The sequence below is a fragment of the Drechmeria coniospora genome, chromosome 02 (genome assembly GCF_001625195.1).
Source record: "Drechmeria coniospora strain ARSEF 6962 chromosome 02, whole genome shotgun sequence".
Taxonomy (NCBI): domain Eukaryota; kingdom Fungi; phylum Ascomycota; class Sordariomycetes; order Hypocreales; family Ophiocordycipitaceae; genus Drechmeria; species Drechmeria coniospora.
In genome coordinates, this window is record NC_054390.1 from 2,192,624 (window position 1) to 2,219,470 (window position 26,847).

The 26,847-nt window shown below is 53.0% G+C and overlaps 9 protein-coding genes across 9 annotated transcripts; 4 read left to right on the top strand and 5 right to left on the bottom strand.

Moving 5' to 3' along the window:
* Positions 1-1,204: 1,204 nt before the first annotated feature.
* On the bottom strand, positions 1,205-3,250 carry DCS_03733 (pentatricopeptide repeat protein; the record flags this gene model as incomplete). Its single annotated transcript, XM_040801046.1, has 2 exons — positions 1,205-2,728; positions 2,801-3,250. 2 exons carry the CDS (start codon positions 3,248-3,250, stop codon positions 1,205-1,207), a joined length of 1,974 nt encoding a protein of 657 aa, XP_040656079.1.
* Positions 3,251-5,548: 2,298 nt separating this feature from the next.
* DCS_03734 (uncharacterized protein) lies at positions 5,549-6,172 on the bottom strand (the record flags this gene model as incomplete). Its single annotated transcript, XM_040801047.1, has 1 exon — positions 5,549-6,172. The coding sequence occupies one exon, from the start codon at positions 6,170-6,172 to the stop codon at positions 5,549-5,551; it is 624 nt and encodes a 207-aa protein (XP_040656080.1).
* A 3,220-nt stretch (positions 6,173-9,392) lies between these two features.
* Positions 9,393-10,042, top strand: DCS_03735 (Ribosomal protein L34Ae; the record flags this gene model as incomplete). The annotated part of the gene is made up of 3 exons (XM_040801048.1): positions 9,393-9,430; positions 9,507-9,630; positions 9,854-10,042. 3 exons carry the CDS (start codon positions 9,393-9,395, stop codon positions 10,040-10,042), a joined length of 351 nt encoding a protein of 116 aa, XP_040656081.1.
* A 778-nt stretch (positions 10,043-10,820) lies between these two features.
* On the top strand, positions 10,821-11,515 carry DCS_03736 (DUF498 domain protein; the record flags this gene model as incomplete). Its single annotated transcript, XM_040801049.1, has 2 exons — positions 10,821-11,232; positions 11,307-11,515. The coding sequence occupies 2 exons, from the start codon at positions 10,821-10,823 to the stop codon at positions 11,513-11,515; spliced, it is 621 nt and encodes a 206-aa protein (XP_040656082.1).
* A 397-nt stretch (positions 11,516-11,912) lies between these two features.
* On the bottom strand, positions 11,913-13,679 carry DCS_03737 (repressible alkaline phosphatase precursor; the record flags this gene model as incomplete). The annotated part of the gene is made up of 1 exon (XM_040801050.1): positions 11,913-13,679. One exon carries the CDS (start codon positions 13,677-13,679, stop codon positions 11,913-11,915), a length of 1,767 nt encoding a protein of 588 aa, XP_040656083.1.
* Positions 13,680-14,040: 361 nt separating this feature from the next.
* Positions 14,041-15,833, top strand: DCS_03738 (alpha-1,2-mannosyltransferase alg11; the record flags this gene model as incomplete). The annotated part of the gene is made up of 4 exons (XM_040801051.1): positions 14,041-14,090; positions 14,152-14,586; positions 14,640-14,775; positions 14,838-15,833. The coding sequence occupies 4 exons, from the start codon at positions 14,041-14,043 to the stop codon at positions 15,831-15,833; spliced, it is 1,617 nt and encodes a 538-aa protein (XP_040656084.1).
* A 369-nt stretch (positions 15,834-16,202) lies between these two features.
* DCS_03739 (uncharacterized protein) lies at positions 16,203-18,264 on the bottom strand (the record flags this gene model as incomplete). The annotated part of the gene is made up of 8 exons (XM_040801052.1): positions 16,203-16,668; positions 16,738-17,325; positions 17,401-17,449; positions 17,499-17,600; positions 17,668-17,728; positions 17,796-18,059; positions 18,137-18,159; positions 18,207-18,264. The coding sequence occupies 8 exons, from the start codon at positions 18,262-18,264 to the stop codon at positions 16,203-16,205; spliced, it is 1,611 nt and encodes a 536-aa protein (XP_040656085.1).
* Positions 18,265-19,522: 1,258 nt separating this feature from the next.
* DCS_03740 (isoleucine-tRNA ligase) lies at positions 19,523-22,678 on the bottom strand (the record flags this gene model as incomplete). Its single annotated transcript, XM_040801053.1, has 3 exons — positions 19,523-20,000; positions 20,054-22,384; positions 22,641-22,678. 3 exons carry the CDS (start codon positions 22,676-22,678, stop codon positions 19,523-19,525), a joined length of 2,847 nt encoding a protein of 948 aa, XP_040656086.1.
* Positions 22,679-23,540: 862 nt separating this feature from the next.
* Positions 23,541-24,451, top strand: DCS_03741 (uncharacterized protein; the record flags this gene model as incomplete). The annotated part of the gene is made up of 2 exons (XM_040801054.1): positions 23,541-23,772; positions 23,829-24,451. 2 exons carry the CDS (start codon positions 23,541-23,543, stop codon positions 24,449-24,451), a joined length of 855 nt encoding a protein of 284 aa, XP_040656087.1.
* Positions 24,452-26,847: the final 2,396 nt, after the last annotated feature.

The window sequence follows — 26,847 nt, forward strand, 5'->3', positions numbered from 1 at the left end:
GGAGTACTTACGGCCTCGACTAGAGAGTACTTAAAAGAGTGTCGCGCGATTGAACTGTGCGCGTCGCGCCACCGTGTCGCGTTTTAATGGGCCCATTTATCATAGACGAAGTATTCAGTGTGGTGAGTGACAACGCACTGTGCTTTCAGCTATTATCAGTGTGCAGTACATGCACTCCGTACTTCCCGTACGAGTACTGCACTGTCTAATTACTAGGTACAGCACAGTACAGTAAGTATGCGCTGGAGTAGTATCCACCTCAACAATGCTACCGCCGAGTTAGACGGAGTCTAGCATAGTGCAGCACGTCCTTTAGTACCTAGTACTCAACTGGGACGAACATTGGCTTGCTGCTGTGTAATTTTGGAGCAAGGCAGCACCCGGCAGCTTTGAAAGGAACCCAGGAAGTACAGTACAAACTGATGCCAACCTCCCCCCCCCGTGTGATGATTCCAAGGTATCTACAAGCTAAAACATCGCATCTCCTCCACTGACCTTGATGGCCATACGGATGGAGTGCCCGAGCGGCTTTCGAAGACAGCAGTGTCAGAGAAGCCGCGGGATGGCGTTGTATGCTTACGGAACCTCTCCTTGGGCATCCCTCCCTGCATCTGATGACCAAACCTGGTAATTACCGCCCACCGCACATTGTGCTTGTAATATATCATGTGACCGACTTACACCAAAAGCCTTAATCATGGGTTGGTGATTACCCAAGGTCGCGAGAGTGAGGAGCAACCTTTTGCCTGATGAAATGTGTAGAGGATGATCCGACGGACGAGCTTAACGGTCATTAGTATTCCGGAAGATTTTATAGTAGCCTGTGTTGCACTGGCCGACCCAGAATGCGTTCGTATGAATGGCCGAAGGACGAACAGCCTTGGAACGACTTGATATTTCTGGCCGGTGCGAATTCAGAGGATTGCCCGAGTAATACATTGCATCGCGGGTACGCGGTCTTGTATGGGCCTTTCGGCCCTCAGTGGTCGCTCACGTTCAAACCGGGAAGACCTTGCCGTGCAACGCAGGGAATGAAGGAGGGCGTAGGAAACCAGAAGCCTCCCCTCCAACGAGCTCATGATCGAGCCCGCGGGCAGCACAGCTAAACTCGCAGCCTGCGCTATTTCGCGTGGTACTTGTGCCAATCGCATCCGCATGCTCGTAGACATGAAACTTATACAGCCAACTGGGTGCATCACCATCATCAACCTTTGGCGGTGCTGCTACCAGCTCCCAAGTGGTTTCCAGTAGTGCGTGGGCTCGTACGAGGAGGGCCACGGGAGGTGCCCCACACAAAGTCACCACCGGGCCTGAACTGGAATTTCTCAGCGTCGTCGTGTTCTTCCTCCATCGCTTCTGATGAGTGCCCCTCCTTGGACGTTGCGCACAGCTTGGGTTCCGTTTCCTCACGGTTGGAGTAGAAACGTTGGATCTCCCGATTGATCTTGGCCCCGATGGGCCGCAGCTCACGAAGGTTTTTTTCCGGCAGCATGCGTTCATTGATGACCTTATTGAAGGCGCTGAACATCAGGCGCGCAATGGAAACCACTTCTCGCTTGCAGTTGTACAGAGCGCGATCCTCCTTCGCATCGGATGGTCGGGGCGTGGCCTTGAAGTAGTGGTAGTGGACCTTCTTGTAGGGCTCCCAGAGACGCGCGAGGGCTGTCGTGATCTGGATGCCGTACTCCCGTTTGGCGGCAACCTCGTCACCATTCTTAGATTTGGCGCGGAGGTGGAAGTGGCTGACAAGAGCGACGCGCAGGAAGAGGCGGAGGGCGTGTACGTCAGGCACAGGGAGGCGATTCATCATAGAGTCGAGAATAGCGGCCGAGTTTTGTATCGCGTTCGGGTTGATGTTGTCACGGACGCAAGTCTCCATGGCGATGCCATACGACTTGGCGTCGACGTACTCGTCAGGCATGATGTCAAGGATCGCGGCGGCGTGCGCGCTCGCCTTGGCACACTTGAGCATCCCCAACATGCGGAGCCAATTATCCTGATCGGGGACAATGCCGTAATTGCGGACCAAGAGGTTCCAATACTTGATGCCGATGGTGGTGAGCCTGGCCGAGGCCAGGGTGGTGAGAACCAGCGCGAGGGTATTTCGACCGGGGACGGCGTTCGAACCCTTGGAGCCCGGGGCAGCAATGGTGCGTGTGTCTTCCTCTTGAGCCATGTTCGAACCGAGCGTCTTGGTCAGATTTGGGATGCCCATTGTCTGCTGCAACAAATCCAACACCTCGCGCTTGCCCTGGCGCGTGGAGGGCAGCAGTAGCACGCGGCCCATGGAGCAAACGAGCTCCTCATCAATCGTCAGGCGGCCACGTCCCCATTTGTCGACAACTTCGGCCCACAATCCCTTGGCACGACTAACAGTCTTTTCCACATTGGCGGCCTGCTGCTCAGAAGTCAGGTCTTTTATTTCCTTCAGCATGCTGTGGCGCAGAGCGTTGAGGATGGTCGTATAAGTATAAGAGGTTGGCGCGCGCGTCGAATCGTTTACGCTATCAGCAATTAGAAACATGGAGTCTAGGTCACCCGCCCTGGCGCAGACGTTGAGCACGGCGTTCAGGTGAATCGAGTTCGGCTGCAGGCGTTTGTCGGCCATGAGCATGTTGTAGTGCTTCACAGCTTCGGCGACGGCGGCTTTGGGATGCTGCGATCTCGCACAACCGCGGAATATAATGGTAAAGGTCTGCATGTTTGGTAGCTGGCCGCGTTTCTTCATCTGTTGGTGTGTCAGCGGCAGGCACGTTCGCGGCCAAAAGCCGAGGAGGGGGACGAGGTTTGCTGAGCTCACATCGTTGAAAAGTTTTATGCCCCCTTTCAGTTGCTGCTTGCCAAACTGGTAGCCGATCAGGTGGTTCCAAGCGACTTCTACCTGTCGATCCCTGCTGGCTTGTTGCGTTAGGAGCAAAGCCTCGTCGAAGCGGTCCTTCTGTAGGGTTTGTTCGACATGGTGGGCTATCTTCCACGGGTCGTCCATGTAGGTGAGGTGCTTGTTCACTATCCGCTGAAGCTTTGCCTTTTCTCTCCTATCCGTTGCTTTAAAGCCGGCCAGCTCAACCTGCAAGCTTTGCGGCACATCCAGTGGTTCTGCGGCCGATGAGGTCGTATGCCTTCGGCTGCCCAATGCCCAAGAGGCGGAAGCGCTGCGCACAGTCGAGCTCTCGATAGTGACCTGTCCGCGCCCGGTGGCACGGATAGCCCAGCGCAAACACGCACAACCATTCAGAGAGCGACTTGGCATGGTAGAGCGACTGCCTGATGATGTCTGTCAAGTTATGAGTTGGGTGTTCGAATCTGGTCAGAAATCAATGCTGCCGATATCGTCTTATCGATAAGAATTGGTGATTTAAGTACTGTTAAGTACTTAGACCGCTGCAACTCCGTACATGTACTTGCGCTATTAATACTGGACCCCAAGCACCCGCCAACACCAGAGTGTTGTCATCAACTGGCAGGATGCGCACCGCAAATAATAGATGCGTTGCCGTTGCGGTAGCAGGGCGACCTTGGGGGTTGTAGAGTTAGCATTTCTTAGGGACTACGGAGAACTGTACTCTATTGTGTGGACGTACTCTATTGTGTGGACGTACTCTATTGTGTAGACGTACTCTATTGTGTGGACGTACTCTATTGTGTGGACGTACTCAATTGTGTGGACGTGCTGTCAACATGGCACAGCCATGAATGTTTAGAAATGTGTCGAGTTTTTCTCCTAACGCGATGTTGACAGTGTCGCCATCTTCTGCCAAAACCACGTTATCATACACAACAGCTACTCACTATTGATAAAGGTTAGATTTCTCGGGTGTATTATACTCCCGCCTTGTTCAGTCGGCAGCTTGAAAAGCTTCCAATGGGTTGAGATTTCTATGGATCCTCACATATTCCGCCAAAACTAGACGTTCAGTTTGTAATTACAGCTTGGTCTACCGCCTGAATGAGGCAGATATTTGCCATCGTATTTCTTCTACTTTTAAATCTCTGCGTTGTGACTGGGTACCAGTTGCAAGCTGGAGAGTATTATCCGGAGTAATGAAGTTCACGATCCTCGAGCCCCAAATGACAGAGGGGTCTTTAACTAACATGCACTTATACACCTGGTAGCAAGCAAGTACTAATACTTGGACGTACGTTGCACGGAATATGTAAGTAGAATAGTACCTTACAATTACTGTATTGTACTGCCATGTGCACTCCGTACCTTGGTCTGTATTAGCAGGTATACAGTACTCCGTCCTGTCACTGCAATAGCTGGGAAGGTGGTGGAGTACTTATAACTTCGGAACAAAATCGTAATGGACTGTTGGTAGGACGTAAGTAGGACCACCTCTAATTACTTTGTACATGTATGCGTAAGTAGGTTCAGGCTCGGACATGCTTGTACTCTGTAGAAGCATGTACTGTACGAGTACACTTCCATACGTGTACAGTATGTGACGTAAATATATACGGACACAGTACTTAATGTGACTATTTACTTAAGCTTATACTACTTTGTACACCTGCAGGTAGTATGCATCGCCGAAAGGCAGAAATACAACACGGTAACGTACAGTACTTGCATGAAAGTTCGTGCTTATGGGCACGGCTTGAACCCTGCCAATTGACCGCTTAACCCGAAGAGCAAAACAACCCGAAAGGTCACATTTAAGGCTCCAGCGAACAGCAGGTGCGAGCACCGAAGGTCCAGCGTGCTGCGACCAACCGGGCCCTGCGAGTCAACGGCAGGGCAACCCACACCTTGTTGTGCCTTCGTTCGCACTAGGTAGCTCTATCTCGCGTTACCTATTACGCGCGCGCAGATAAGGAGACTCATAAATTGCCGCAATAATTGTGACAGCGTGGGAGGTGTGCTACGGTGCTAGTATATCCCACCTGTCCCAGCAGGGTTGGGGGAGTATGTTGGCGAACGGAGCAACGAGGATAGCAACGATGATAGTTGCAATTGGTCCGTCATGGATTCCATGCGGCAGTGAGCGCCTTGTATATGCATAATGGTCTTCATGTTAACCATATGGGTCAGCTTCCTTCAGGAGAGTCCGTCTGAAATCAACATCAGCGCGCTCGAGTTTTGTAATGAAGTTCATTGTACAACCAGATAGGAACCTGCTATAAAACAGACGACTCCGTCCTCCAGAGGCAAGTGTCTCTTGAACCACGCCGAAAAACGTGGAACATTAAAAAAAAAAAGTGTTCGATGCGCCCATCTGTCGAAAAAAAAAGAGACCCGTAACGCCATTGACTAGCCTTTTCCAGTGGATTGAGTCCGCAATCTGATTTCTCACGCTGTCCATGGCAGTATAAGACATCGCAACAAGGCGTCTCGTCCCTCGAGACGCCAACAAAGTGCAGACGCTAACAAAGTGCAACTGGGCTGCACGGCGTTCAAGTTCGCCACCCGCATGCTGCGGAACGTTGTAGGATCTTAATGTTCCGTGCTGGACCAGGCTGGCACGCGAACGTCTGCAGCTTTAGATGCCTCAAGGGTGCTGCTCCCAACGCCGACTCCCACAATTCGCTGAGCGCTCTGGTCGTTGTCCTACATGACCGTGGAGGCCAGGAGGCGTGATTCCACATCATCCATGCCCATACCATCCATTCTAGGCCCTTCTATGCCTTGAAGTCGTCCCTCTATTGCCTGGAAGCGGGGCTCGTAGCCGCTCGCTCGCGCTTCGAGGTTCTCCATTCGCTTTTCGATGTGGTCTAGCCGCTGCTCGATACGCATCAGACCCTGTGCCATGTCATGACTTAGCCGATCTAGCTTGTTGGTGAAAGAACGAATGGTGGTCGCGAGTGGTGCGTTCTCCTGCCCGGGCGTCCCTGAAGGCACTCGAGGTTCGTGGTTATGTCGCGCCTCCTGGAGGGCGAATCGCCATTGGTTCCCGAGCTGAACTTCGCACACAGCCTTTGCACGGAAGGGACAGTCGATCTTCCGTGTCGAGGGGTTACGTTTCTTTGCGGTGCTGCTGTATTTGACGCCGCCACGGTCACAGACCAGGTCATAACGGGTTGGCTTGCCGTCACGGTAGTTGGAGGCTCGAAGCTTCACAATGCCATACCCTTGGTCCTTTGCCACACGCTGAACCGATGTCATCAAGTCTTCGAAGGATCGAAAGATACCCTCGGGCGGTGGCAGCAGCGCAGGCGGCGGCGTATTTGGCATGGCGGGTGGAAAGATATCGGGCAGGTTGTGCGGCGAAGAGGAGGCCAAGGACAGGAGGAACGCTGTTGGGAGGTGGGTGGGGGGAGGGGGTGCGGGGAATAGCGGGAGGATCTCTCCGATGAATACTGAGAAAATGGAAGTCGGGCCTGATTGATATCCTCGCCCGTTTGATGTGTGTTGGTCCGTGTCGATTGCACGATCCAGTGAGGCTGGGCTGTGAGGGTTTTCCAATCCGCACTGTTGGCCAGTTTAAGGTTTGGCGTTGATCCGGTCCGAGCAATGCTAACCAATCATGTCTTTGCTGCGGTAGAAACCAACTAGTGGAGATTCAACAAGCTCGCACCCTTTCAGTCTATTTCTTAGATAAGGGCCTATATAAACTATAGCAACTACTGTACTTGCAGAGAAAAAGCCCAACCTTTTTGACGGAGCACTTTACCGCGGTATATGTTGGTAAATAGCTGATAGGAGTTTCTAAGATTTCTTATTATTATCTTGAGGATTCTTTTATTGTTCATGAGGGCTGCTCCAAGGGGGAAGAGACGCATTGTACGGGGAATCTGCATATGCATTGCACATGCATGCACCCCGACCGCTAACCAGCCTGGTTGACCTGAAGTCACAGTTTATCAATGCTCCCCCCCAAAATAAACGATAGAGCTTCTGATTCATTATCCTTTTCGCCATTTCGTATCTCGCGATTGAACAATGGGCCTTGAGGCGAGATGAGACGTGTGCCGCTGGACCAGACCAAATGGTATGACCAGGTATTCAGTGAGTGTTCTGTACTTGCAGTACTGCAAGTACTAGCATGGTGCGGATTGCACCGTGGGCCACATACTGTACAGTGTGCTTGCGCTACTCCATACATGTATTGTTACTGCAAAGTAAGTAGAAATTAAGCAGTTGTACTTCGTACGGAGTACTAAGATAGTACTGGTAGGAGTGGGAATTGATTGATTACTGTACTTGCGGAGTACGGAGTACTTGAGTAAGTATTCCTGTACAGTACGTCAAACTCCGTACTCCGTGCTATCGCAAGTGCTGCATACTTGTACAGCTACAAGTACTTAGGTGTGCAGTGCTCCGTACTGTACTTGTACGTAGTTGTATGCATGCATGCGATGTGATTATTTACTTACCTAGTAAATATTAATAGCTTAAGTACTGTACGGAATGCTCTGTGCAAGTAAGTGTTAACTGAGTATTACGGAGTACACCCACTTTGAGTATTGTACGGAGTCGGTACATGCATGTACTGTACTTAAGTAGGTAAAATGTGCTTAGTTGTCCATGTAGTTGTACGGAGCACAAAGATCAGAAGGTAGGTATACTTACATGTACTATTGTACATTACTCTGCTGTACTTACTTATACTTCGTGCGGAGTATTACTTGTACCCCATTCCTATTAAGTAATACGAGTAATACTCGAGTGCTCTAGTACGATTTTTTTGGCTAGCCCACTTTCGTGATCTCGACATCGTCCAATTAATTGATTGCCCAACAGGCTACGGAGCAAGATTGCCACTGTCGTCGCGCATGCCCTCGAAACGGCTACATCATCACGCATTCGAGATTTGGTCAACGCATAACGTCGAAATCATTGCCTGGAAGGAGAAATTACGCTTCAATCATCATCGTCAAAAGCGAACTCGCAATAGGCCCTAATCCGGCTGGCCTCTCATGGAGGAAAGCAAGCCCGTTGCAGTTGTTGATCCGGCCGCCGAGGGCCAAAGTTCGATGGAAGTGGCCCAGTTGGACCAGGCGATGAAGAGGCTCAATATACTGCATATAAAGGTACTCCTGATGACATTCCCTCGTGCCAAAAGGGCATCACTGCTGACTACACACTATGTGCGCAGGCACGACTTCTACGGGATACCATCCCTCGAATGATCGAGCCGTTGGTCCAGCAACAACCAACTCGTACGCATGCGTTTTCCGTCGCTATTTCCCCAAACAAGTTCAAGTGCTGATTGCGACCCACATACAGCGGACGCAATGTATATCGCATTCGTAAAGGCCATCAGTGATGCGCAGGCGGATGTGAAAGAGTTCGCCGACCTGATGAGAAATGAGGAGAGCAAAAAGGTTTTTGCTCTCGCAGACAAAAGCCGGGAAGACAACCCGTTTGGTATCAAGCTCTGGAGGCACGCAGACCACCCGGATTGGTTCAATATGGACAATGAAGTCGTTTGACGAGATCATGACATGCCTGCGGTGCGTTGGTCATTAATGCCGCGAATACACGTGTACGTGAACATTATTTCATCACCCATCATGTCAAGGTTCAGCTCGGTAAGTTCCCTGCACCGCAGTGATTAGCTTCGCACCAAGACCGGTGGCGGAGGTTGACGTCTGTTGCTGCGGACTGTATCAGGGGCCGGAAATACTCACCGTGGTGGTCAAGATTCAAGGAAAGCACCTAGTAGAATTCCTTCCAGCCACGTCAGGGATCACTCGACATCACGCGTGTACGTGTACACCTACACCTGCCATGCGTGTATCAAAACCGCCGATCGCCCGACGATGACAGGACAAAATCCAGTCGTGCTCTATACCCCCTCTAGGAAGCTACACATGATGCGACGTCGCTAGTCTCACAGAAATATGAATATAAGACATCAGATGGCAGAACCCACCATCTACTCGTAGGACACCAAAACCTCCACTCTTCCTCGATACTTGCGACGAGAGGCAATGGCATTTGATGCGCTCGCTGGTGTTGGTGGGGAGCACTCCTTCGAACGGCAATGAATACCAATACAACAAGACCATACATGTATATCATGGTGCAAAAGGATGCAAGTATTACATTGTACTCGAACAAGTATTATAATTACCTATACTTACGGAGTATTACCGGTGTTGAGTACTGTACTTGTAACTTAAGTAATAAGTAAGTATTACCAGTACTGTACGGAGTACGGAGTACTGTACAGTAAGTACAGTAATTAATACTTAGTACTTAGTTGTACACCATGTGTGAGGAATATCCACTTAAAGTGTTTCTGTAAGTTCTTCGTACCAGATGTGAATTAGCCACGTGACCAATCCTCAAATGGGTCTATTGTTGCAGTGCTTCTCTTCTCTGATTCGTCCACTGATCGGGCACTGTCCGTGCTTCCACCCACACACATTTTCCCTCCCAATTTCAAAATTTCTCGACTGTTGGTGAGATCGATCACGCATCGCACACTCCAGAACGACCAGTAACCATGGTGTCCCAAAGAGTTACCTACCGCCGTCGCAACCCGTGAGTGCTTGAGCTCGAAGTCAACTTGAATTTAAAGCCCCGATAATATGGACTAATTGGTTCCTTCTCTCTCCAGATACAACACTCGATCCAACCGGACCCGAGTCGTTAAGACTCCCGGTGGCGAGCTCCGTCTGTTGCACATCAAGAAGCGCGGCACAGTTCCTAAATGCGGTGACTGCGGTTCCAAGCTCTCTGGCGTAAGTGCTCCCAAAGTGAATTGAATTGGTCCAGTGGCAGATCCAGGGTATTGGAAGTGTTCTGGAAACGGAGATGGAAGGACACACCGGGGCCAAGATGCACCGCGCCGATAGCAGTTACGCAGGTGCCGTTGCGCAGGTTGTTCCATGGACTGCTGCGCATCGCACGCTTGTAATGACAATTACTTGTTGGGATCAGAGATGTTGACGAAACACATTGCAGATTCCCGCTCTCCGTCCCCGAGAATATTCCCAGATCTCGAAGCCCCAGAAGACTGTCCAGAGAGCCTACGGCGGTTCCAGGTGCGGCGGTTGCGTTCGCGATCGCATCGTCCGCGCCTTCCTCATCGAGGAGCAGAAGATTGTCAAGAAGGTGTTGAAGGAGCAGGAGCAGAGCCAGAAGAAGAAATGAAGTAGCTTGGGTGATCGGGTGGGGGGCTTCCGTACACAGATCACGAGGGACGTTGTGAGGGCCGATCCATTGGGTTGTTATTCCTTAGGACGGATGGGATGGGAATGAATGCACACACCTGCGGACGGGTCTAGGGGCCCATCTCCTGCTGTCTTTACGACTACAGTACAGCTCCCTTTTGGTGGTTTGAAAATGAGAGACAACCGCATCAAGTGGCTCTGGACCCCTCCATGACCGTTGGCGACATTGCCGCGTTTTGAGTATTGCAATGAACGTCTAAACGAACCCCAGCGTGACGGCAGCTTGCGTCGATGGTGAATGGGTGGAAGGATGCGATAATTGCATAATGATCCAGACCTTTTTCTTGCTTGCCTTGATTGAGGTGCTCCAATGAGTCCAATGAGAGTGGCCAGCAATTTTTTTAATTGTTGGTGCTGTCGACGATCCGGAACCAGTGGATGGTGATGTACTAGTATTGCATTGGCAGCACTCGGTACTTTGTTGGTGAATGAATCATTGGCCCTCACGTGCCACACCGCAGCGACTCGAGAGCAGCCGCTGTATGCAAGTCGATCAATCATCAATCTTAACAAAACCCTTCGTCAGCCGTGCTGGAACCAATTTTCCATCAGAATTTGTCTACCCATCGCTGTGTATCTACCAGCACAGGGAGTACATCATTTATGCTGCCGCGTCCATGATTACCATGCGCTCCGTAGCGGCGTACTGCAGTCATTGGCGCCTACCTCGTGGAGCGGTGCATCGCAGTTTCATGACCATGTCGCCAAGCTCAGCGCTTTCTGTCGGCACTATGCTGTCGCCATTTGCTTCGTATAAACTCGGCTACCCCCCTTGCAACGACCACAGGGCGATGCACACGACACAATCGGCCTGGCGACGACGCAACGATGCGCCTCAAGAACCCCCACCGACGGACTTGAACGAGTTGAACTTGCTGGGAAACACATCAGCCCCGTCGACTTCGGTGGATGTGTGCATGTACGACGGATTTGGACTCAACAGCGGCATCACAATCTCGGGCGGGAGCGGAGCGCTGCTGGTGGGTGGCGAGGCCTTTTCGTGGCGACCGTGGCAGGGGACGGGTTCCATGCAGCTAGTCAACACGAAGGGCCAGTTTGATATCCCCGCTGAGGCGTTTGGCTTGTTCGACCTGCTCTGGCCCCGACCAGGTATGTCGAACGACTGAAGATGTGACGGCTGGGCTCTCACGATGGCGCAGGCCGAGGCTAACGTGGCTTGGTAGACCTGCTCATCATGGGTGTGGGCAAGACCAATCGACCACTAAGCCCGGACACGAGACGGCGCATTACCGAGCTCGGGATGAGGGTCGAGGTGTTGGATACAAGGAACGCTGCCGCGCAGTTCAACCTGCTGGCTACAGAGCGGGGCGTCACCGACGTTGCCGCGGCCTTGATACCCATCGGCTGGAAGGACGGTGTCGGAGTTGCGTGACTGGTGATAGGAACGATCATTACTGATGATACCCAATCTATGAAAGGCCGAATCTCCGGTCATGAGGCTGCATTGCATAATATTTCTGAACTGACTGCACCTCGAGATTTCAAGCTGTCTGGAGGGGGTGTGCTACGTTGTTGGTAACGCAGTGGTCTTGCCGGTTCGCCATTTGACATTTCCAGCCATAGGCCGCGTCCGGTCTTATAAAATTCATGTCTAGCATTTTGAGCCCCCCTTGGTCCAAGCCCACATCCCTTTTGATTTGCCTGTCCGAGACTCCCATGCGTCCAGGTTGTGGGTTCGATCAATAACATGCACAAAAGGGATAGTCTAGCAATAACCCGCTGAATAATGATCAAGCGGGCGAGGAGGGTGAGAGAAACCGCGAAGTTTTCTATGTCAAGCGAACGCGCCACTCTCGCATGCTCTCCGCAACATGGTAACCATTTCCCCACTCTAGTGACGTGGCATCAAGCGCAGTGACGCTGCCCTTGTCCATCTTCTCCCGGAGCTCCTCCGTGATTTCGTCAACATTCACGTCCAAGTAGTGGCCAAGGAACTTGCCAACATCAGTGTTCTCGACGTTGCCGCGGATCTTCTCCGTCTCCGGGCCACCAGAACTGTAAATATTGACATCAACGGCGGTATGGCCATGCGTACTCCAGCCGATATGTGACCGAAGTGAGAGAATGGCGGCAAATGTATTGACCGAAGCATCGGGGTCGTTGGCGAGACGGGTGAGTTCGTCGTCTGTGGCATCGGAGATGCCAAGGCCGGGGACCACCAACTCACTATTGATCCAAGACTTCAGGTCTGCTTCCGACAAGGATGGAGGTGACTTGTCAACAAAGCGTCGCAGCTTGGCCGCCAGCCTTTCACAGGATGCCGAGACATTGGCGAGGACTTGTGGGTACCAGTTGTAAACTGGCAGGTGTCCGGGCTCCTGGAGCGCTGTGGCAAGACCGCCAGTCTCATGATCACTGGTGGCCACGAGGACTCCCTTCGTCTTGCTTTGGCCGATAAAGTCGATGACAGCCTTGAACGTCTTGTCGTATTCGAGAACCTCATGAACTTGAGCGGCAGGATCGTTGATGTGGCCAGCGTGATCGATACGGCTACCTTCTATCATGAGGAAGAAGCCCTTGTCGCTGTTGGCGGTAGCCCGCTCCAGCGCTCGCATCGCTGTCTTGGCCATCTCACTGAGGCTGGGATAAGTATCGCCCATGTGCTTCCTATCGAGTTCGAAGGGAATATCTGCAGAAGCAAAGAGTCCAAGTAGGGGAATGCTGACATTGTCGCCACCTTTGAGAGCATCAAATTCCTCGCGGCTGTTAGCATACGTCCAGCCGTACTTGTCCTGGGCTAGCATTGTAACATCGAGTTCATCCATTCGGCAGCTTTCCGACGTGGTGTTGGGGAGAAAATGGCAGCGGCCACCCCCAAGCATGAGGTCCACCGAGCGCCCCAGTACCCCGTGGCCAACCTCTTGCAATGCAATCTCGTCCTGCAGTTGACGTAGCTGAACATGACTGGCAAAGCATGCAGGAGTAGCATCAGTGATGTCCGTCGTGACCACTAGGCCCGTCATGTATCCGGCCCTCTTGGCGGCCTCGAGCACCGATCCGCATGGTTGCAAGTCCGGTAACATCGAGATGGCGCCATTGTAGCTTTTCCTGCCGCAGGAAAAGGCGGTGGCCCCCGCGGCGCTATCGGTGACCAACGAGTTGCTGGATCTGGTCCGGCTCGAACCCCAGAAGTGCTTGTCGAGGACAAGGCTGCTGTCCTCAGCTAGTCCATCTACATGCTGACGGAAGCTACGTGTCAAAGAGAGAGAGGCAGGCCCCATGCCATCCGAAACCATGAAAACAAGATTGCGCTTGACCGATCGGAAGTCCTCGTTAGATGTCTGCTGACTGTGTTGAGTCCAGACGGCGATCACGATGAAGGTAGCAGTGGCGACGAGGGTCCAGAGGAATATGCAAGCACCACCGAGACGTGAATTGCATCGGCTCGTACTGCTGATCTTGTTGGTGACGGGGTCATCGTCATTGTGAGCCGGTGAAGGACCCGTCGTGGGCAACAGAGGGCTTCGCTCCGAAGCCTGAATACCGAGCTCCTTGTTAGCTCCAGACGATTCATTTTCACCGTCTGCACGTACCATTCTGGCAGCGGGTCGAGCCAACCCTAATAATTGATCGGTTCACGAGAAGGGGGGGGCAGGGAAGCATGCAAGTTGTGTCATAGCAACAAAATCAAGACTTGGAACATGAGGGGATGACGACATAACAATGTGCGACCAATCGCTGGCGGTCAGCACTTCAGTGTCCGCTCTTCAGTGTAGGGTAGCTAAGGGAGGCCCATGACTAATGACTAAGCGGGGGAGGGCTCCCTTGTAAGTACAGACAGACTGGACTGTAGTAGACTGACTGTACATGTACAGTGCAATGTTTGGCGCACCGCCAGAGCTTAGCTACCTGGCAGTGCATTATTACCAGCATTTTCGAACCTTTGTCTCACATAGCATGCTGACCGCAATGTCGAAGCATGTGCTGCAGGCTACCAGCACGGTCCCGTATGCATATGTGAGGAACTAACTACCTTGTTACGGAGAGACAAATATATAAACACACCAGCATTGTCCCGATTTCCTCCCGCACCATCTCCGACTGTCCCACTTGTCGAGGAGAAGTGCTTTTGTCCGAGATTGCCATGGCCGACACTTGCGCCGCGCCGTCTGGAGAAAGGCCCTTTTCCTTTGGCCTCGAGCCGCAAGCTCTCGTCATAGCATTCACCCTCCTCGCCTCCTCGCCGCTCCTCATAGTCTTCGTCCTCCCCAAGATTGTCCATAAGGTCGGCCTTGCCTTGGGCTGGACACTTCGGCGGCGGACCGACGGCCGACGGTCCCACCTGCTGGCGCTCATGACCGAAGACGATGAGAAATTCCGGCAGCAGCGAAACGACATCAAGCATGGCCTGGCCACCCGCAAGATAGCCGGGAGCAACTGTCAGGGTTCTCATGCAGGTGCACATGACTGGGATGGCATAGTAGGCTTCCTCCACCCCTTCTGGTACGTTTTCGCCGCCGCGCCTCTACCTGGTTGCCATTGGTAACACCGAATAGCAATGCCGGAGGCGGCGGAGAGCGTGTTCTCTGGGCGGCCATTCGAGCGACGCAAATCCAATGGCCCAATGCGAAGTGCGTGGTCTACACGGGAGATCATGACGTGAACAAGGAGGACATGCTGCGTCGAGTCAAGGTAAGGCCCTTCCATTCGGCCAGTGATTTCGTCCCCGCCCCCGTACTGAGATCCATACGAAGAACCGCTTCAACATCCAACTCCACCCCCCAACTGTCACATTCCTCTACCTGTCGAAGAGAAACTGGGTGCTCGCTTCGACATGGCCGTATTTCACACTGCTGGGCCAGTCGATTGGCTCCGTCGTCTTGGCGTGGGACGCCTTTTCGCTGCTCGTGCCCGACATCTTCATCGACACCATGGGCTATGCGTTTTCCCTCGGCCTCTGCAAGTTCCTGTTCCCCCACATACCGACAGGCGCCTACGTGCACTACCCCACCATTTCCACCGACATGCTCGAGTCTCTCGATGCGACTTCTGCGGTGGGCTCGCAGGGCGTCAATGCCGGCCAGGGAAGCGGTAGTCGAGGAATGGTTAAAAGAGCATACTGGCAGCTATTTGCGCAGCTGTATTCCTGGGTTGGTTCATCCATTGATGTCGTCATGACAAACTCGACCTGGACCCAAGCACATATCAAGTCTCTGTGGGGTCCCTGGAGACTTGACAAAGACAAGGCAAATCCCATCGCCGTAGTCTACCCCCCTGTTGCAGTGAGCGAGTTGGAACAAGAGGTGGAGGTGTCGGAGACGAGCGAGAAAAATCGCGAGTCACTGCTGGTCTACATCGCCCAGTTCCGGCCGGAAAAAAACCACCAGCTTATCATCCAAGCGTTTGCAGACTTTCTCAAAACGAGCACGAAAGCTGCAGAAACGGCTCGCCTGGTTCTCATCGGCAGCGTCCGTGACGACCAGGATTCGAGGAAGGTGTACCAGCTGCGACTCCTCGTCAACGAGCTAGGGATCAAGAGCCGGGTTGAGTTCCACCTGGATGCCTCTTGGCCCGAGATTCTGGACTGGCTCCGGAGGGCATCCGTGGGCGTCAACGGCATGTGGAACGAGCACTTTGGAATCGGCGTCGTCGAGTACCAGGCTGCTGGTCTCATATCCGTCGTGCATGACAGCGGCGGGCCCAAGCTTGACATTGTCATCGATATCGACGGTCAGCCGACCGGTGGGTGATAATCCAACTCCTCCAACGCCCTCTTCGGCGTCTCGTCTCCTAGCTAAAGTTTCTAGGCTTTCACGCAACAACCACAGCCGAATTTGCAGTGTGCTACGAGCGTGCTCTCTCACTGTCCAATCCGCTGGCTGTTCGGCGACTGGCCCGCGTTTCAGCCATGCGATTCACCGAGGAGGAATTTGCAAGAAAGTGGCAATCGGAGGTGGGTCGACTATTTGTCTTGTCAAGGCAAAGGTAAATGATTAGGTGCACGCACAGCTTCCAAGCAGCGTATAGACTAGGATATACTCGTTGTTCAAGAAGCAGCAATTGTACATGAATGCAGGTACCCGCCTACCTGCCCACCTATGCGGTCGCGAAAGCAATGCCTATACCGAATATCCGGCGCTGTTCTTCTGACGCGGTTCGCTGGCGGCCTCGAAGGTGCCATCTTCGCCGCTTCGGATGCCCTGGACAGCACTCAGGCCGGCAAAGACCCATGTGATATTGTGACCCCTGTCGGCGAGCGAAAGCGCCGTCTGATTGTCGAATCCGTACTCGAGAAGGGCCGTGTTGGGCATCAGCTGATCGTGCAGGCGGGGTTCGGCAAGGGCACTCCGCATCGTCATCCCGTGCTCCACGACGTGCCACAGGGCACTGGTGGTGGCAGAGATGATTCGGGAACCGCCAGCAGCGCCGACGGAAGCGAAAAGGGAGCCATCGGCTCGGGCGGCGATGACTGGTGTGATCGATGACAAGGGTCGCTTGCCGGGGCGGATGTAGTTTGCCTCGGAGGGTTCGAAGCCGAATTCATTGGGAACGCCGGGGATGGAGAAATCGTTCATTTCGTTATTTCTACGAGGGTCAGCGGCGATGCTCGCCCTTGCTGCTTGCGAGACCCAGGCAGGCAGGTGGCTGGCTTACAAGATAACGCCCGACACAGGATCCATGATCCGGGCGCCAAAGAGGAGATTGATGGTGGTTGTGAGCGACGTCGCCATGCCCGACCTGTCAGCTGTGACAATGTGCGATGTGCCATGGCCGTGAGGGGTGTAGAGTGCCTTGGGATCATACGCGCGCACCGGCTGTGTGTGTTCGTCCGAGATCAGATGCCTTATGCGCCGTGCGTTGGCATCGTCCAGCATCCGGTCCTCGATTTCGTGCATGCCGTCGACGTAGCGTGGGTCCCCGAGCTCGGACCGGGCACCATAGGCGAAGCGCATGGCCTCAGCGAAGCGGTGCGTCGTCAGGTTGACATCGCCATGGTCCTCATACTGCTCCATCGTTTTGAGGATGCTGAGACACACGCTGCCACTTGCTGGGGCGCCGACGGTGAAGAGGTCGAGTCCGTGGTACGTGACCGATTTGACAGGGCGGGAGAGGACCTGGTACGTTGCGAGATCGTCCAGGGTCATGGTTCCGTTTGTCTGCTGCACATGTTTGACCATGGACTCGGCAAGCTTGCCGGTATAGAACGCATCCGCACCCTCGGTTGCGATCGTCTCTAGGGTGCTTGAGGCGGGCGAGTTGTCAGCGAGCCATGCCCTTGAACTCGTCCTTGAACTCGTCCTTGATGCCGATACTTACTTTGCATATCGTTTCCGGGTCATGATGTCGCCGACGCCGAGCAAGGTTCCTGATCATGTCCATGTCAGCTTTGCCTGCCACGGCTGTTGGTAACATACCGTTTGGGGCAAAGTCTTGGGCGAAGCTTGGGTCTCGGCGGAGGAAGTCATATTTCTTATTGGCGGTGGCTCTCTCCATGTATCGGACCATGTCACTCGAAACTTGGAGTCCACTCGGTTAGTGACAGGAGTTCCTCGTTCGACGCAGCATGTCGTCAGCCTTACACACCTCGAAACCCATGACGAGCCACATGAATGGCGCCGCGCATCACCTTATCCCACGGCAGACGCTGCAGGGGAGGGAGGTCAGACAGAAAGGAAGGCTGCGAGGGCACGACGAGACGGGGAGCATCGTACACCGTATTTCTTGTGGATGTACTCTAGCCCCCGGACCTCGCTGGGGATGGCGACGGACAGGCCACCGTGAATGCTTCCATGGATATTTCCCTGGTACATGTCCTCGTGCGCGGCAGCCGGAGCAGACTCCCGGAAGTCGACGGCCTCGTATCTGCCGTCGGCATCGCGGATCATGGCGAAGCCGCCTCCGCCGATGCCAGCGTGGTACATGCCGACGACGCCGACGCAGAAGGTGGTGCCGACAAGCGCATCCACAGCGTTCCCCTAGCGAGCGTGAGCGTTTCGACCGACTGAGCGAGTGAGTCACTGGTCTCCGATGGGTGGCACCGCGACAGACATACGCCTCGGACAAGCAGGTCACGGCCTATGGTGCTGCATTCGATTGCTTCGCTGGCGACGGCGCCGACGGACCCTTGACGGTTTGATCCGAGGAGGTATTCGGGAATGGCGGTCGCCTTCGTTCTCGCATGATGGATGAATATCGTTATGAGCAGCCGTAGGAGACGACGCGATGGGACTGGCTCTTGCTTGTCGGGTTAATATTCGCCGCACTCGTACATGCCTGGTTCGTGTTGCATGAGGAGTTTTTTTTTGGTGTCTCGAACTCACTCATCGCGAATTTGGAGCACTACCCCTTGGTCCGGCAGTTCATGCGGCGGAAATTCGAAGGAACAAGAAGCCGAGGGCCATGCCGGTGTTTTCATCCATGAGGTGCGCTCACCCCTTTGGGAACTTCGTGGTCAGTGCGGAATCGGAATTGGTTCCAGAAAGGGGCATCAGTCCATCCACTATCCGCCTACCGCAGAATGCGCTAATGGTAGAGCGGCTTGCCAAGTAGGGCATTCACTTGGCTTTGGCTGTCATCATGGCCGCTCCAGTCCATGGCAAGCTCTAGAGGCCCTCGTGATGCCTGTCACGCGTCCCAGCATCGGAAAGCCTAGGCTAGCTTGCCGGCGAGTTGCAGCCATTGGTGGCGTACTATAGAGGACGGCGCTGCTTCAAGGATCGGTATAATATCCTAATGCCTAATAGTGAGTAGCTGTCATGGGTTCGGTACCTAGTAGCTGGCAACTAACGCTTAGTTCCAAATCCTGCAAGTACAGCACGGGTTTCTGCTCAACCTGCACAAGACCATTCATCAAAGGGTTTATTACGACGCCTCGCCTTCCAAAGAACCTGCACCCGCCTACCAATGGCAGCGAAAAGTGTGACCACACTATTTTCATAGGCACCTGTCGACAACCTGCGAGATATCTCCTTACCATAAGAACAAGCAGCCGTTGGTGCAGGAAGTAAAACCCTACAGCTTGCTAGGTGGTACCAGCGGAGACGAAGTAATGATGTACTGTAAGTAGTCGCCAAAGACCTCTGATCGGTGTTGGATATCCTGCAACCGCCGCCGCTGTAACGGATATTGCAGTAGAAAGTGCCAAGCTGGTGGCAATGCTCCCATGCAACCCAAGACAGACGAGCCGAGCCAGGGTCAGCTTCTCAATAAACCAATTCATCAGACAGTTCATCAACACGCCTAGTATTTTTGTCACCCAGGTACCAAGGCATCCACCTCCTTATTACCATCTTCCCGCTGGGTATCCTTGATGTATTCGTCCAGGAATATCTTGAAATCCACCAAACGTACAAAACGCCAACTGCGCTTCCATTATCTCGTCCACGGAGGACGGAGGGTGTGTCGAGGCAAGCTGGCAAGACAAGGAATAGCGTCGAGGTTATGCAGCGCCGCCCATGGCACCGACAACTTCCTCGCATCGCCCGCAAAGGCTTTCCGCCTCGTCGGCCAAGTATCGCCAGCACCGCGGGCACTTGTCCTGTTTGGGAGGGAACACATGCACCGTCCCCTTTGTCTCGCCTTGCACATCAAAGTTCTTGCTGTAGCACCAGCCTGGCGCGTCGGCAGTCGCCACGTTCAGGTCCACATTGGATACCACAAACATGGTGTCCAGTTCGTCCATGTAACTCTCAAGCACCGACGCAATGGTCCTGTCCCCCGTCGTGATGGTGACCGAGCATTGTAGTGAGCTTCCGACGGCCTTTGCCTCTCTCGCTTGCCCCAGCCCAGCCTTGACGGCATCGTGCACCGAGAGCAGGACAGGGACGTCCTGCCGCAGCCTACCCTGGTCCACGGTCAAGCGACTTGAATCGATCACGGGCAGGTCGAACCTTTGACGAGCTGGATTCTGGAGAGTACTGCAGGCACCGCGTTAGATCAATCCCCACATCCACAAGAATCGAAAACTCACCCATCGTCCGCCATCCAGGATGGTCGATGAGACCATGCCTCCTCCACCAGAACAGGCGTGATTGGAGCCAACATGCGAAGAAATCCAACGAAAATGGGTTCAAGTGCGCCCCCGCCGTCGCCGCAGTACAGCCGATCCTTGAGTGCCTCGAGGTAAAACGCAGAGAGGTCTGTGGCGACCCATCGGTTTATCAGGCCGGTAGCCTTGTGAAATTCGTACCGGTTGGCATCATCCCAAACTCGATCCATCGTGTCCGTCAACTGCATCAGGGCGATTTGGTCGAGCTTCGTAAGGGGCGCCTGGCGGGCCGACTGATGGAGCGAGCCAAGGATCATCTTCAAGATGGTACGATACTTGACGAGGGCGTTGTGGACCGGCGCCAGTATGGATGGTCCTACCAGGATGTCGGACGTGTAGTCGCTGCTCGCTGCCCACAAACGCAACATGTCTGGCCCCAAGGCATCGAATCTAGGTCCATCGGTGCCCGCGCCTTTCCCCTTGATCGGAGGCAGCAGCTGGCCGTCCATAATCTCATCGGGGCGTATGGTATTTCCCTGCGACTTGGACATCTTCTTGCCATCGGCGTCGAGGGTAAAACCGTGCGTGATGAGGGTCTTGAACGGCGGCGCAACCTCGTTGTCCATTTTGCCGGCAGCCTTTTGGGCGGCGGTGTACGTCAACAAGCTGGACTGAAACCAGCCTCGGTGCTGATCGGAGCCCTCCACGTACATGTCTGCTTGACCATCAACCTCTGTCCAGCTGCTCCCGCTATCGAACCAGACATCCATCGTGTCCGTGCCTCGTCGATAGCTTCCCGCGAGGGCGGGGGGCACCCAAGCAGGATCGTCAGGTGCATCGGAGAACCATGCGTCTGCCGTGCGTTCCCTCATCACGGAAATGATGTGCCTAACCGTGTCATCCGTCATGACGGAGGTCCCGCCGGCGTCGTACAAGGCGGGAATTGGGACACCCCACGAACGCTGGCGGGATATGCACCACTCACTTCTACCCTTGACAAAACTCTCCAGACGATTCTTGCCGAACTCGGGCACGAAGGAGACCTGGTCCAGTGCTTCCAGGGAGCCTTCTTTGATGCTACCCACGTCGGCAAACCATTGTGCCGTGGCTCTCACGACGACCGGCTGCTTCGTTCGCCAGTCGTACGGATATTTGTGGCACAACTTGTGAACGCCCAAGACGTCCTCCCCGACAAGCCCCAGAACGGCTTGGCTGCCCCCCTCCAGGATAGGCGGCGCGGATGTGAGAAGCTCCGGCTGATCAGGGTAGGCATCGTCCGTAAAGCGTCCTTCATCGGTGATGGGCGCAAAAGCATGGATACCTAGTCTGGAGCAAACTTCGTAGTCATCTTGGCCATGCCCAGGAGCCAGGTGCACGAGGCCAGTTCCGGAATCAGCCGACACGAAGTCGGCGTGGATGATGGGCTGCTCTGGTGCACCCTTGCCGGCCAGCTTGTTCCGATACTTGAGGCCGGTAAGCAGGGATCCCGGGATGGCAGAAACCAACACTTCGAAGTCGTGAATATATTCTCGCATCGCCTCGACCCTGCCATCTGCAACAAGAAGGGCATTCTTTCCGACTCGCAGGACGGAGTACCCAACGTCATCATGCACGGCAATGGCCTTGTTGGCCGGAAGAGTCCAAGGGGTTGTTGTCCAAATGACGGCAAAGAGCGGGCCGCCAAAGTTTGCCAAATCTGTGATTCTGCTGCTGTGGGAAACGATGGGGAACTTGACGTACGCTGCGTGCGACACGTGATCGTCCCTGTATTCGAGTTCCGCCTCAGCGAGCGCCGTCCCCGACGATATTGACCAGAAGACTGGTTTGTGTTTGCGATAGATAAGCCCATGGCGAACCATCTTCTGGAAAACTTGCAGTTGCCGTATCTCAAACTCGCGATCCATTGTCGTCCAGCTGTTTCCCCAATCCGCCATGACTGCAAACGATTGGAATCCTTTCATCTGGTCCTTCATCGCCTTGCTCGCAAGCCGCCTCGCAACTCCTCGGACCTTGACGGGACTCAATCCTCTTGCTGGACTACCACCAAGGGCATTCATCTCGATAGGAAGGCCGTGGCAATCCCAACCAGGTCTGTAAATCACCCGCTTTCCATTTTGAACCTGGACCCGTAGTATCATGTCCTTGAGGATCTTGTTGATTGCATGGCCGATATGCAGCGCCCCATTGGCGTACGGTGGACCATCGTGGAGTATAAAGGGATCAGCGGGTGGCCGGTGAGCCGTCTGCCACTGATACAAATCCTCGGTGCAACTGCGAAGGAATTGCTGTCGCAGCTTAGGGTTCGGACGAGCTCTGGAGAGCAGTCGTTAGCGGAGCGCCACGTGTGGCAGGCTTGCGAGAAACTTGCGGGAAAGTTGAACGCGGCAGCTTCAGCGTTGCCTTCCAAGACTGGGACATGTCGAATCTGGGACCATGCCGGTGGCTGGTTGGGGGACGACACACTCGCCTCGAGGCGGGATGTTGCGCGGGCTGGGCAGTCCGGAATTTCAGTAGGAATACTCGCAAGGCTGAAAGCTGCTTGAACATTCAGGTGTGGGACCAGGCTTACACTGGTTTAGCCCAACTAGGAGGTAATACTCGGCACATATGTACGGAGTACTGTACTTCCGTACTCCGTAAGTACTGTAGGTAATAATAGCAGTTATTAATAACAATTGTGCACTTAATATGCAGAAACCCCTCCCCTCCAGAGCACACATACTTAAGTAAGTAAGTACATACGTACGATGCTTTTTGCCCCCCACTGTATATATTACTAGGTACGGAGTACCTACAACGTACTTACATGTACAAGTAATACTAGCGCGGTGCACAAGGAGAGTTCATCCCCTTTACAAGTCACTTTTATCATTGCTGACTTGGGGGAGATGTTTGACCAGCGATCAAGACATATTTTACTGTATTTTGTACCTACTGCTATTATTCACACACATCAGTGACATATTATATATGTGTGCTACTTGGCTATCAGTACCAGAATTTTAATAATACCAAAAAACGTAATAGTATTCACAACAAATAGTAGGTGCTTGTACTCTACGCGACGTTGTGGTGCCAACTTGTTTGTGCCATTTTGGTACTCTTGTGCTCCGTACTCCGTGCATGCAAGTACTTGAACTACGTGCCAGTGGAAGTAATAATTAATAGGCTCCAACTACTCCGTACGGAGCACTGTACGGAGTACAGCTGGTCCATAATAGACAGTACTTAATTATCAGTACCTGTATGAGCTGCTCCCATAATACTAGGTACCTAGTAGGTACTCCGTATTCCGGATGTAGCATTACTATTGCTGTACTCCGTGCATGTACCCCGTACGTACATTAAGTACACCTCTCATACTGTACTTTGTACCTTCGTAGGCACTGTGCAGGCATGATTCATCTTCAAGTGGGTGACGCGAAAGCTTCTCGCTCAACAACATGCGGGCATTGTGACATATCGAAAGATGGTGCCGGTCCGCCGATATCTGAGAATCACAAAGTACTCCGTCTTAGAATGCCGCATCTACCTCGACAACCCGTCTCTCGCGCAGTCATGGCTGTTGAATCCGCGATACTCTATCCTGCCCCGAGTCATCGAAAGCATCCGGCCGCTTGTGCTGCCCAAGCTCCGTGAGGAGAAGGAGAGGTCACAGAAGAAAAGTTCCAAGAAGAGCGTGAAGGATGTCATTGTACAAGGTATGCCAGTCTCTCCAAGACCCTCCCCCCTCGGCCTCTGACTGACCTCAAGCGAGAAGACGACTTCGAGGTGTCCATGTTCCTGACCGAGACAAGCACCCGACATTCCCTCCTGACGAGGCAGAAACACTTTCGCGAAAAAGCGCCACCGATGATGTCCAACTCGTCGAGACTCATTGGCGAGACGGATGATGTCCCCGTTGATATCGACGCAGAAGATGCCCCCCTCGTTCTCCTGGAGGAAGACGGCGATGACGAGCATGTTCAGCTTGAAAACATCCCTACTGCTGAGCCTCGGCCGAAGAGGAAGCGGAACGCCATTCGCACCGATGGGGATGATGAAGTATCGGGAAGCGACGGCGCGGAATCAGTAATCGACGTAGATTCTGATCCCAACCAGTCGGAACCGAAGCCCGACAGAATCAATCCTTCATCAGATGCCGACGAGGACGACAAGAAAAAGCTGGCTATGGACGTGTCGTACGAGGGTTTCGCCATCCACGGCCGCGTCCTCTGCCTGGTTGTTAGGAAGCGAGACAACAAGGCCCAGCAGCAGCAGCAGCAGCAGCAGCAGAGCACCGATACAAGAGAAGGCGTCAATGCTGCTGGCCGAGGACAGGCCAGGATGGAGAACTGGATCACGTCGACCCAGATTCCAGTGGGCGACGAGGGCTCGTGAATGCGATTCAGCTCGGCAGCCTTTGGGCTACACTGATGCTGGCTAGACACTGGACGTTGGACTGCCAAATCAACCAGTTTCTTGGAATCAAATGACGGCTTGTTCGGGTTGGAGGGTCGGGACAGCCAGGCACTTGGCTTGATGCGATGCGAGACCCCCTGGGGCTAAATGCAGCACACCCATTCGCAAGAGATGAGCAATCTCAGGACTGGGTAGCCATGAGCGGAGATTATGTCTGAGCGGGTGCTTTCTACAATTTGCTGCTGTGGCTGTGCCGTTCTGGTAAAGCTTTTTGCTTGCAAGACTAGGCCATCTCATACATGCTCCATCCAAGAAGGACTCGGCTCCGACGAAGGCCACTGAGGTTAACGGCCCCTCCAACATATCTCTAACACCGCCTTGGCGGTTTCCAAAATCTCGATGATGGTATCGTTTGTCGAAACGAAAAAGGATCTATCCGCTCTCCTATGCTCGCGAGTGTGCCATCGACCTGTATCGAATGTCAGGTCATAATGAAGTACATTCAACAAAATTCCTGTGCATGCCTAGTGTCATGATCTATGGCCATGGAGGGTTTAAATATTCCCATTACAAACTTCTGTCATACGGCTCGATATTGTCGTCGTGTTTGTCACTTAATGCAGACACTTACCATGCCTACAAGGGTTTCAACTGGGTTTTCTATACGGTCTCGCTTTCCCCAACGCAATGTTCTGATTCATTCAATATATGGCTGGTTAGACAATATAAAAATAACTCCTCAATTTATCTATAGCAGCACAAAGCATGGATACATGCACATGAACTCGTACCCCATTCTCGTAACAATTGCAAGGTAGGGATTTCCTGGACTCAAACGATCAACATGATCTGGCGCCCTCGGCAATCTATGATGCACATGTAATTACCAGGACCACTCCGTATTTCCACATCAACATGTACATGCACACCTACTTAAGTACACCTACTTACAGTAAGTACTCCGTACTTGCACGAACAATGATGTGAAAAGACCGCAATATAGGTTGGTGTCAAGTCAACAAACGCAAGGACAGGTGGCGTTCGTTGAGTTTGTCAGAGCAGTGATCATATTTCGCCTTGCCTGCGCGTTGTGTTCGAATCCGTGCTCGCATATGGAGTGCAAGTTGTCCTAATAAGATGCCTCATTGACAGAGTACTTTTACAGACACTTCCACTTGCAGGAAGTAATATGGCAGGGTGTTGGATCGGCAAAGCTGCATCATTTGTGCTGTAAGTACTATAATACTTACTGTACGGAGTACATGTTAAGAAATAATCCGTGCATGTACTTACGGAGTACAGTGCTACGTTGGTGTTCAGTACTCCGTATCAGTTTGCAATTAAGGAAGATATTTAGTACATCATGGAAAGTACAGTTTACTGTACGGAGTACTACTACACTGTAATTACACCGTGCTCCGCAGTACGGAGGTACATGTGATAATAGCAATATACTTAGTAGTAATAATGCGTCATTAGTGCCCGCCCATTGCGCGCCGACCCGATTTCCGCTAAGAGATGTCTGTAACGTAGCTACTAGTACGGAGTACTTAACAGCCCTAAAATGGGTGCTGATATCTAGGAGTATACTTATGTTCAGCAGATGGAAGAGAAAGTGTAGGCGGCCCATGCAGGAGGCAATCTGTACACTTCCTTGGTAGGGGTACGTGGTACTTACATGTAGTTGTAGGTCAGCAGCACCCATGATTGGCCCTGCTACGGAGTACACTCACATTAGTTGTACTGTACCTAGGTACCAGTAGGTAGATAATAGGTAACGTTGGTGCGGGATATCACCTACCGAGTACTCCGTACTTGGTAACAGAAAAAGAGTCACGAATCCGCCATACTTGGCCCAGATATCAGTACTTACACGTACGTGTGCTGAAAGCCTGCTTCGCCGCCATGACGCCATGACGGCAACTCAAACTCCCTGAATCGAGGAGTGAACAAGTAATACATGCACGTGCGAAGACTCGAATCAGTCCTTGCCAGAAGGCTACCCAACAGCAGGGGCTTAGAAAATCAGCTCCTAGCCAGAGTGTAGGGACGCGAAGCAGGGCGAGAAAGCGCGTGATGCGACGAAGGAAAATCCGGTAATACTCCGTACCTGCACCCGCACTGTTGTGCTTGTAGATGTACTGTATTAGATAAGTACTGTACAAGGTAGTAGCTAGGCACTTGAAAATGCACAAGTAAGTACGGAGTAAAGGAGGCGACTACTACGTGCACATGCCCATTTTCATGCACACCAAAGTACACCTAAGTACACCTAAGTACGGAGTACCTACTTATTACATGTTGCATGTACTGTAATTACCCGTGCAAGTCCTATTCGAGGCAATGGACGCAGGGGGTCGGGTTTATGATAACTC